The 10,782-nt window shown below is 54.7% G+C and overlaps 4 protein-coding genes across 4 annotated transcripts; 2 read left to right on the forward strand and 2 right to left on the reverse strand.

Annotated features, from left to right (window-relative positions):
- Positions 1–642: 642 nt before the first annotated feature.
- Positions 643–1,841, reverse strand: VDBG_04277 (60S ribosomal protein L5; the record flags this gene model as incomplete). Its single annotated transcript, XM_003006278.1, has 3 exons — positions 643–1,501; positions 1,574–1,611; positions 1,791–1,841. The coding sequence occupies 3 exons, from the start codon at positions 1,791–1,793 to the stop codon at positions 643–645; spliced, it is 900 nt and encodes a 299-aa protein (XP_003006324.1).
- A 418-nt stretch (positions 1,842–2,259) lies between these two features.
- Positions 2,260–3,232, forward strand: VDBG_04278 (conserved hypothetical protein; the record flags this gene model as incomplete). The annotated part of the gene is made up of 2 exons (XM_003006279.1): positions 2,260–2,376; positions 2,429–3,232. The coding sequence occupies 2 exons, from the start codon at positions 2,260–2,262 to the stop codon at positions 3,230–3,232; spliced, it is 921 nt and encodes a 306-aa protein (XP_003006325.1).
- Positions 3,233–3,345: 113 nt separating this feature from the next.
- On the reverse strand, positions 3,346–6,930 carry VDBG_04279 (conserved hypothetical protein; the record flags this gene model as incomplete). The annotated part of the gene is made up of 4 exons (XM_003006280.1): positions 3,346–5,421; positions 5,621–6,561; positions 6,618–6,761; positions 6,864–6,930. The coding sequence occupies 4 exons, from the start codon at positions 6,928–6,930 to the stop codon at positions 3,850–3,852; spliced, it is 2,724 nt and encodes a 907-aa protein (XP_003006326.1).
- Positions 6,931–9,491: 2,561 nt separating this feature from the next.
- VDBG_04280 (predicted protein) lies at positions 9,492–9,958 on the forward strand (the record flags this gene model as incomplete). The annotated part of the gene is made up of 2 exons (XM_003006281.1): positions 9,492–9,769; positions 9,865–9,958. 2 exons carry the CDS (start codon positions 9,492–9,494, stop codon positions 9,956–9,958), a joined length of 372 nt encoding a protein of 123 aa, XP_003006327.1.
- Between the last annotated feature and the right edge of the window lie 824 nt (positions 9,959–10,782).

A 10,782-nucleotide genomic window follows, 5' to 3' on the forward strand; every position in this document is an offset into this window, starting at 1 on the left:
GCCGCGGGGAGGGTAAGCAAGATTCCAGATGCCGATGGAAAAATGTATCCAATAGCCCTGGATGGAAGCGCTGTTCAGCGCCTTTCCCACCATGCCCCCTTCCCCCCCCCTCTCACAATCAGACTCCGTCAGGGTTCCCATCAGCTTACACGAATGACTCTAAGCTACCCATTCTCTTCGGCGGGAGCAACGCCTCTATGTGCCTGCCGAAACCGAAGTCTGCCGGCCTCAGAGTCTCGCAATCCTATCTGCACACGCTGACGTGATTACCGAAGGGTCCACCATTGAGTCCGACCAAGACGCCCGTGTCCTTGTGGCGGATAGTTACACCGTCGCCTCAAGATTACGGGTTCTGTTTTATATCATCCTTGACGATGGAACACTCTCGGCTTCGTCACACGACCACTCACGGCCAGCTTAAAACTGGGGGCACAGGTGCTTGAAAAGGGGGGAATCCATCAATCATTTGTCGCAACGTCCTTTTGACTATGAACCTGCCAGGAATCCTTATAACTCCAGTACGACCCGTATCATGTCGAGACGTCATTGCTTTTTGCAGCCGCCCTGCCAGTCCTACACTAGGACAAGCGGGCCACTGCCCCGTACCACCGCCATGCACCCAGCAAACCAAGTGCCAGAAGCTTACTCGTCGCGGAGGGCGACGATCCTCTCGCGCACGCGCTGCTCCTTCTCCTCCTTGGTGAGGCGGGCAGTCTTGTACTTGAGGGACTCGGCCTTCCACTCCTCCTTGGTCTTCTTGGAGCCCTCGACCTTCTTCCAGGGGTCCTCACGGATGGCGGCGTGGGCCTCGGTGTACATGTCCTCAACGCCGTCAGCCTCGACATCGTCATCGACGTACTGCTGGAACTGGGACTTGTAGCGCTCCTCATCGTCATCGGCGAGGGTCTCCATGTACTCGGCAACGTGGCCACCGAAGATGTAACGCTTGAGGGTCTCAGCGTCCAGCTCCTTGGACTCCATGTCGTAACCGGGGAAACGCTTCTCGTTGTGGGGGATGAGAATGCCACCGTCGGAGGCACCCTTCATGGCGCCGAAGACACGGGCACCGGTGGAGGTGCGAGCAAGGCCGACGTCGAGGAAGGCCTTGAAGGGACGGCGCTCGCCATCGTCGGTCTCGGCGGCCTCAGTGAGGGTGAACTCGCCATCAGCCTCCTCAACACCGGTGAACTCCTTGTCGAGGCCGAGCTTGCTAAGAGTGCGGCGGGCGAGGAGGAGACCGGTGGCGTAAGCGGCGGACCAGTTGGTCAGACCGTGCTTGATGCCGAAAGCGGGGAGCTCGTGGGCGTAAGCGGCGCTGAAGACCTTGTCGCCAGAGATCTCAGAGGTGACGATCTGGCAAATGATGTCCTTGTTGGTGAAGCGGACGACCATGCGGTACTTGGGCGCATTGTACTTGTTCTTGGCCTGGGTGATGAGGCGCTTGCGAGCGTAGTAGTCGGTCTTGCCCTGCTGCCTACGCTTGTACTTGGTCTGGAAGCGACTGGGCTACATGTTAGCATTGACCGACGACGAGGAATTGGGATGATTCGGGTCCCCAAAGGTGCGTGCTTACCTGTAGTACGCGTTGTTCTTCACCAGCTTGTGGAACGTCTGCGCAAAGAGAACCCCCGAGTCAGCAATTTGCGCTTCAGATTGTACCCTCGATCCGAAGCATCTTGCAAAGACTCTCTATCAAGGCATTTCTGCCGGGTACTGAGGACAATTGACTTTTGTTTGTGTCGTGGCCTAGGATAGGCAACGACATCAAGTCGCTGTGGTATTCAACTTACCATTTTGACTGTAGGTTGGCTGGCAGGTGCTCAGCAAACAGGTCAGTAGGTGATGGGTGGGTTGAGGAGGTGAAGGTCGAAAAAAGTTCGCGATCTCGAATTCCTGAAAGAGAGCCGGTCCAAATTCTGTGGGCACTGGTGAATTTCTGAAGTCGCCGTGCCCTATCAGCCCCGCCATAAGTCTCAAAGTGGGCTGGTGTCAGGGACCCAGGCGAGGGCGGGAAGCCTGGTGGGGGACGAGAGACCAGGCTTGCCAGGTTGGCCACGAGTCACGTGTATATGTGCTTATGTAAAGGGGGCAATCGTCAAGGATACGGATATCCAACCGTCGCGGTACCCCAGGCCCCCATCCGATCTCTGCGGGGAGCTGTGCCGAGGTTCGCGGGACTCGGTCGCCGGCGCCAATACCTCACAGTCCTCCTCCGCTGGGTGTTTTGTGTCGCTGGAATAGTCGTCCTCGCTGAACCTGATGCAGTCCCTTGACCAGCTTGATTCAATCCAGGTTGATTCTATTCTCGACGTCGTCGCCGACATGGTGGACTCTAAGCAGCCCAAAGTTATTCTGTTTGATATTGGCGGCGTGTGTGTAAGTCGATGGCTGCCTTCCTGTCATTGTCGTGAGGTCTCATAGTCGGCAGGTTGTTTCTCCCTTTCAGTCAATCCTGGACTACGAGCTGGGCCTCGGCATTCCGCCAGGATGGGTCAACAACTCCATCTCTAAGACGAAGCCAAACGGATTCTGGCACCGGCTGGAAACGGGATCCATCCCCATGGACGACGCATTCTTCAGGGGCTTCAATCAAGATCTGAGTGATCCTACTAGGTGGGAGCAGTTCTACCGGGAGCAACAGGCCAAGGACCCTAGTTTGCCTAGGGAAACCCCCCCGGTACCATCTATCGATGGGGAGAAGCTGTTCCACGAGATGATGGTCAACTCGATTCCACCAGACCCCTGGATGTTCCCTGCCTTGAAGAAACTTAAGGAGAGCGGGCGTTATGTACTCGCGGCATTGAGTAATACGGTTATTTTCCCGCGCGGGCACCCTCTCTGGAAAGAAGACTTCCTTGACGACCCCGTCCGTGGTTTGTTTGACGTCTTTGTTTCCTCGGCGCACGTGGGACTACGGAAGCCGGACCCCAAAGCATACCAGCTTGCTCTCGATACGGTTAGCCAGTTTGTCGCCAAGAATGCTGATACGGAGAGGGGACGAAGGTGCGGATGGGCCGACGGCGTCACTGCGGGTGACGTCTTGTTTCTTGACGACATCGGCGAGAACCTGAAAGGTGGAAAGCAAAAAGGCTTTAGGACGATCAAGGTCCATCTGGGCCGGGCTTTCGAAGCCGTCGAAGAGCTGGAGAAGATCACGGGCCTGACACTGGATGGTGGCCACCCCAAGATTCCGGTCAAACCTCGAGTGAATGGAAAGAAGGCCAAGCTTTGATGAGGAGTCATCTCCTAAGCTGTCAGAATTTGGCCTTCTAGGCCGTTGCATCCAAAGGGGCATGCTCAGCATCGTCATGAATTGTCACCGTCGTAAGTGAAGCCTGTCAGGCGTAAAGAACATTTCGAACTGAAATTGTCCGCATCATATAGGTGATCTACCAGGATAGTAGATATGTCTAGCTAGAACCAGCCGTCATTGTACTCATGAACAAGCAAACCATGTACACGCTGGTCGGTGGCGTATCGCGTCTCAGAGCTCCCTGCCCCGTTACCCCCTGCTACAGGGGCATCATCGACACCATCGCAGACCAGATCTTAAGGCCAACGCCCCAGGGCTCCTGAACCCGACAAGGGGCCAGACTGGGATGGGTGGCCTTGATTCGGCGAATGTCTGGATCGATGACGAGTATCTCTTCCCAATGATGATAACACTCAAACTATCAGCTGCAGTGTTAAATGCGTTTCGCGCTCGAACCACCTCTTCATTAATTGTGTCTCCAGAAATCGAAATATCAACGATGACGCACTGACGAAGTTGACCAAGCCAGGCTCCAATCACGCTGCCGGGGTCTCGCCAGCATTCTTTCGCAGTGGCCGTAAACCCCGTAGGCGCCTCTATGCGCTCTGAGGCGGAGGAGTGGCACTGCTTTCAGCATCAAAGAAGAGCTTCTGCGCGTTGGCGCTTTCTACCTTTTGTGGGCCCGGCTTCTCCAAGCCGGACACACCACTGTCCGTCTCGCCGAAATGAATACCGAGGAGATTTGCGTCCTTGTTGGAGACTCCCACGTTCTTCTTGTCCTCCTCGGGTGTCTCGTCCAGGTTCATTAGTGCAGGTGGTCGGTGACGCATGGCCCTTGCTTTCGCAAGTGATATGGTCTTCTGCTGGTATGTCGTGGTTATAGGTTGAGTATCGTCCCGGTCGATGGTAGCCTTGACGAGAGCTGCCATCCATAGTCGTCCCTGCTGCAGATTAGGGACTGCAAAATAGTGGACTGTGGGCTTGGTGAAATTGACCGCGCGGGTCAGTCCTGTGCGCGGGGGTACGAGCTTGAAAATAAACATCGAGTCGTCTCCCTTGTCCAGGGCGACCTCTGGTTGCGCGAGAGTGCTGGCGGCAGGTGCTGCGGCAGATCCCGCCCCAGTCAGGGTCGCGTGAAGACCTGTCAGCTTCTCATTGTCTGCTGGCAGCACACGGTGGAAAGAGATATCGATCAAGCCCTTCTCTTGCTGGTCATTTTCTGAATAGAAGTAGGCCAGACGTCTTCCTTTCAGGACAAAAAGTCGAGGCTTCCAGGTCGTCATCAGATTCGAGCTCTTCTTTTTCATCCACCCGCTGTAATCTGCGTCTTTCATGGCCTCTTTCGGTCCAATCTTCTGCAGTCCTCGTTGATAGGCGCTTGTTTCCTTCTTTCCCTTCCTGCGGCTGTTTTTACTAGCGGCTGTTGTCGTGGTGCTAGGGCTCATTTTCCCATTTCCAGGCGATTCCAGGTCGAAGCTCGGCCCTGCGGACGGCGTGCTGGACCCCGTTGGTGCAGGAGAAGGCAGAGGCGAATCCTTGACAGTCGTATCGACGGGTGACGTGATTCGTACGCGCTCTCCAGATGAGATGTCCGAAGTCGCTCTCAAGCCGCCAATCTTGACTGTGGGCTTATTGACAAGCGACGCCAACCAGTCAGAGTTTACGTTTTGCCTATTGGCAGGCGACCCCGAAACGAGAGGCAAGTCTCTGGACGCGCTATCAAGCTTGGTGACAACGGGTGACGGTACTTCCCGGATCGATGGTACGCGTGGGATAGATCGAGTAGTGCTGGTAGACGTGGCACGTTTATGAGGGCCTGATTGGAGACCGTAGTACTTTTGTGCAGCTGCAGATGGTGCACCTTCGCGAGGAGCATCAATGCTCCCATACCGCGAGTGTCTTGATATCGCTGTTGCACTTCGCACACGTTGCTCGTCAGCGTAGCTGTTCTTCTTCGAATGAGCACCGCTGTCGCGTTTCCTCAGCACATTACGCCGCCGGCCATCCACTTCATTCCCACTGAAATATCCGCGATCCAGGTCAGGTGCCGTTTCCTGCACACTAAGTCCAGACTGATGCATTGCGTCCTGTAATCCGGCAGAAGAGAGAGGGCGTGGCGATGAAAAGGCATTCCCGAGTGACCAGTTCCTGTCAAATGAGGGTTGCTTCTTGTGTGTGGTAGTAGTATCGACTTGAGGGAATGTTCCGCTTGTTTCCAATTTCGGGCTTATTATGTTGGCCGCGGGGGTTGTGCCGGTCCCAAGATAATCGGTGGAAGAGTGGCGTCGCGAGTGATGTAAGTCTCTAACAGATGCGGCAGATGGTCGTTTGATGTGAGATGGTCGGGGGGGGGCTATCTCCTAGCACCGTCGAGGAGATGGGCGAAACGAGCCCTGCTGCTTCCATCCGTGGTGTTTGTGTGATGGATAGGCGTCTCGTTTGTATCGACATGGTCCTGTCGTCGCCCGGTGGTAATCTGTGCATGGAGTTGGTCATGGTGCTTGTCCTACTTCGGGTCCGTCTACCATCCGAGCCAGCATCGCTGCCGTACGTCTGCGTCGTCCTTTTAGTGGCAATGCCCTGCCCATTACATTCGTCCTGCAGTGCTTTGATCTTCTGCCATGTCTTAAGCCGCCGTCCCACAGACCCCAGGTCGAATGCTTTGATGAAAAGAGAACTCTGGTCCATGCCCAAAAGAACGTCGCCAGTAATCTCCTGATCGCGAAACACTTCACAGTGATGCTTTTCGACACCTGCCGTGAAAAGATGCTCCGCGACTTGGTCAGGCGACCATGCCTCCACTTCGAGCCTTGAGTGAGCCCCCTCTTCTTCTTCATCTGTCTCTTCACCCTGGATGTAGGAGAGCCGATGATCGAGTTGGGTGCTGTATTCGCTGCCCGAATCGTTGGTGGCGGCACGAAGACCACTTGAGCTTGGCGGAGATCGTAGATCGGTTATGTGTTCGTCAATGACATTCAATGTCTCGTGGAGAACGTGGCTGTCCGGGCCGGCCTCGAGACTGCTGAGCGAGCCAAAACTGGGTCCGGAGATTGATGGCTGAGGCTGGCTTGGGACGTCGTCTTTCTTGGCTGCATTCAGGGGAAGCGTTACGGGAGTTGCAGCATCTGTACTCGAAGGAGACGCAACAGGTGGTGTGGCCGGAACGGACACGCTTTGGGCAGGGTCAACTGTGTTAGAACTCCCTATATTTTGCGATGGCTCAGCTGGCGATTCGATCGCTTTGGCGCTGGGTACATGGTTCAAAGGGGCATTCGCATGTTGGATTTTCGGTGCAGGTCGTGTGTACACTAGAAGGCGTAGGGTTAGTCAAGGGGCGGATTTGGAGTCAAGGTGGTCTGCATACCTTCGGGAAAGAGCCCGCTGTTGCCGTTCGCAAGGTGTTTGCCCAGAAACCAGCCGTCACCAAATTCATCGTCTCTTTCGATCAGCTCGACACGGTCACCTTTGACAAGACTTAGCTCGTCAGAGCTTCTCGCAAGGAAGTCATCTACAGAAAATTAGAAGCAATCCAGGCATGGTTGCGAGGATACGACAACGGTAGATCGCCGCGGAGAAAGCACGGAGGATCAACATCGTCAACCGGACTTACGAATGACAAGAAGGGTGTCGCCAGCATCTGGCTTGGGATGGCCCTCGTTTTGTGGTCTCGCAGCCATCACGTCCCGCGACGGCAGTTGCAGCTTGACAGGAGCTGGAGGCGCTGGTGAAAGACAATGAGGCTCGACGAAATCACATTCGGACTATGGGAACAGCCAGCGGGTGGTGTGCGCAATAGAGGGCCGAATGGAGGAAGCGAAATGTCAAACGTGGTCGTCGAGGTAGGCTGGATAGGGCAAGAGAATGGGGTCGTAGTTCGAGCTCTGCGGCAATGACAATGGGACTCGCACCCAGAAATCGTGTCGTCAGGGGGTCGTCGCCTGTCTCGTTGGCTAATGGCTGCCTCGTCGCCGAGGTGGTGGCGAGGGAGTTGAGGAGTGGCACGAACAGTCGCCGTGAAAGCTGCAAGGTAGAGGGACGGAGGTTGGAGGCTGGAGTATGGAGTACTGATCAATGGCGTCGCATCGAGATATGATTGGAGGGGATCGTCGAGAACAGGAACGAGCGTGGAGGATGGCTATTGGGCATGGGCGAATGGCGCAAAAGAACCTGGTGGCCAGACGAGGCAGGTCGGAGGGTCGGCGCTCGATTGTTCGACTGGGGGAGGGGGGTTGGATAAGGTACGATTATTAGGTAGGTCCGTTTCTGTATTAAGGATAAGGAGCCGAGCCACTACGAATGGGTGGGATCCCAGCGGTGGGGTGAGATTGTCCCGGGTAGTTGATCGGCAGGGAGGAGGGGAAGGTGACAATGATGCAAAGGAAGGGCCTTGAGGAAAAACGTGGATAGGAATCTATCACGACTGTCAGCTCGTCAGGGTTGAGTACTGACTCGGATGCATCTGAGTGTGGATTGATGGACTGATTGGTGAGCGACCAAGACAGTAGATGAAGATGGCGGAAGAGAGGAAAAGGGAAAGGCGTGTTGAACCTCGCGCCGCCTAAAGCCAAACAGAGTGGAGCCAAAAATGACGAATGGTCTGGCCAGGTACCGGACCCGCCACAGGGGCCCGAAGAGCACTTCCGCTGCATTGTCGAAGGGCAGATTACTTCCGTATCGATTCTAGGTAGGCAATGCACATGGGCAACAGAGTGCGGTGACGTACAAGCGATGCAGGATTGTTGTGTTCCGCGTGTTGACGGGTCGTCTGGATCAAGTGATCCAGGGGAAACCAGAGCGAAGATTGGGAGGCAGAATATATCGTCAGAAGACGAGGTCAGATGGTTGCCGCAGACCGCAGCTCAAAACTCGACGAGTTACATGGTTGCCGCATCCTTATTGCAGTGAAGGAATTCCCTACAACACCAGCCATGCGCACACCAGCATCCCCCCTTATTGAACTGAAAGCCTGTCCTGACAGCTGGCTAGATTGCTGGATCCACTACTGCCTCAGGGTTGGTGCCCCATTTGTGATTGCCTAGGGGAAGCAGCCCAATACAGATATTCTGAGCCTCACATCTGACTTGCCCAAACCTGATGGCCGTCCTGCTGAAGTGGCAATCCATTGAGTACCGTGTTTCGACGGGTAGCTACCTTAATTCAGGTGTATTACATCGAATATGGAAATTACAGGTTTCCTACTGCATCTACGTTTGTATTTAACAGTCAGAGTGCACTTATGAAATGACGTTACATGACTTTGATCATTGTGTGCTGCACCGCGACAATGAAGAGCAGCATACAGGTTGTATCAGCGTTGATACGGTCTATTCTTCCGGGATACGACTCTTTTGACGACCAGGTAGCTCTTTCCCAGCCGAGTCTATTGATCACGATGAATGCAGCTCCAATGTCTTTCGACATGTCGCTTTCCGCGATGTGATGTCTATTAGAATTCAGGGCTGACAAGCATATGCACTATGATACGGTAGTAGCAGCAGCAGCAGCCAGCAGGCCCGAAGTACCTTACCACGGTACCTAGGTAGGTACCTAGGTATCTACCTAGACAGGCCCCGCCTGTCAGGACAAGCCTGTGGCCGTGCCTAGTGGAGGTCTTTGAAGATGGAGTAGCACTTCTTAGGTAGCTTGGCAAGCTTGGGTAGGTAGGTAGGTGCCTTAGGGGTGACTAGGTACCTCACAAAGCGGGCTAGCCCTTTCTGTTCAAGAGGCCCTGCTTTGCCTCATTACCTTACCTCCAAGTTCCCTGCCTTTCAACTCCACCGGCGGATCAGCTCCATGTTAGTCCATTACCACGCTCCACCCAGACTTCATTTTGCCCATCTTCAGTCGCACTTCAAGCGCACTTCACGATACGACCAGCGAGAACATCAGACGGCTTGTAGTCATTTCAAGGATAACCGAAGAACTCCGTCAAAGCATTGGGACCACAAGCTGCTTCCCGATCAATGTTCTCCGTCGCATTACCACCCTTGCGACACGGCGCTCCATTACGCAACCCGGGGTAGTAACGCGTGTTACAGTGAGCCTCCGACATCTTTCCTCCAACTTCTTGCCTTCCGCCGCATGGGACATAATCGGGCTTCCCATGGTTAGTTCTCCCCTGTGCTGATACTGACTCTTGCTTATGAGGATGTCGACAGTTGTTTGCTATCAGACTCGCGAGGCCCTATAGCATTTCGATATTTACCAAAGATCTCCCGCTTCCATCTCCCGCTTGAACATGCCTCCGCCAGGGCGTCAAGGCATGAACCTCAGTGACGCCCAGGTTACGGCCTCTAATCGAACTGTCAACGCCTTCCTCGGTGGTCCTCGGCCAGCATGGATAACCCCCAAGATTAGGCATACCCAAACACAACCACCGCAACCTGCCTTTGTCGGTGGTCGGCAGCCTCCAACGACATCCAGATTACAAGGCCCTCCCCCGTCAAACATCGAACGAGACCCGTTCCCTAGAATATCTCAGCAGAAGGGCACTGCGGCAGGTCCAAAAATTGCCACGTAAGTGCTCTCCGCCCTCCTGTTGCTTCTGTAGGCAAGGACGGGCTACACGATTGTGAAGAAGCTGAAACTGATCATCGGCAGTGAGGAATCAGAAACAGCGCTTCCATCGCCATCCCCCACAGACGAGCCAAGTCCTTCATCTACGACTCCCCTGGCAAGTCCTGCCCCGGGTTCTTTTACATTTGAGCGGCCAGCGAGCTTCAGAGTTGTGGCGGCTTCTGCTCCTGAATCCACTGCGTCGCACACTCTCCGACAACACCCTCCCCGCCTTGCAGAACCCGGTCAGTTGCCAACACCCACAAATCCCAACAGATCGCGCGCCTGGGAGACTACCACTCCTGCGAGTCGCGAGGGCGCTCAAAGTATGCCCATTTCAGCGATAGTACCAAGTCAGTCTGCGATAACGGCCCAAGTGAGAACTGGAGGCGCCCCGTTCATTCACCAGCCTACCACCTTCAGTTCCGGCTCAAATTCAGGCTCAACTTACAACATGCAGCCAGTCCCACCTCTGGCCAAGATCAGTATGGACTGGGTTTGGATGCGTCAGACTCTTAGCGCACGAATACAGCTGATCGAGAGCAGCCTCTTGGAAGCCAATGACTCTACTGTCCTGCCGCGATCCCGGATTCTCATGTCTGCATTGTCATCCGGGGACGTTTTCTTCATAATTCTGCATCAAATTTTCTGTGCCTGGTCCATTGACGCAACCTCTGTTCATCATTTGACCAATATCTCATCCGCGACGATGGACAACGCCCTTTTCCTTTTGCAGACTGTACTGAAGCCCAACACCAGCATGTCTGCAAACCATCTCCGTTGGTTCGCGTCGTTCCCATGCGTATTTCCTTCCCAGTGGCCAAGTGCGCATCTTGCCCCGATTGGTATCTTCTTGAGGAATTTCTCCCGGATGTGGCAAACCGACTTGCTACCGCGTGTTACGAACAGGGGATTCCCTATACGGATAATGGAGCTTCGAAACGAGCTTGCCCTGCATCGCCTTCGCTTGAAAC

This window comes from Verticillium alfalfae, genomic scaffold (genome assembly GCF_000150825.1).
Source record: "Verticillium alfalfae VaMs.102 supercont1.4 genomic scaffold, whole genome shotgun sequence".
In the NCBI taxonomy this organism is placed as follows: domain Eukaryota; kingdom Fungi; phylum Ascomycota; class Sordariomycetes; order Glomerellales; family Plectosphaerellaceae; genus Verticillium; species Verticillium alfalfae.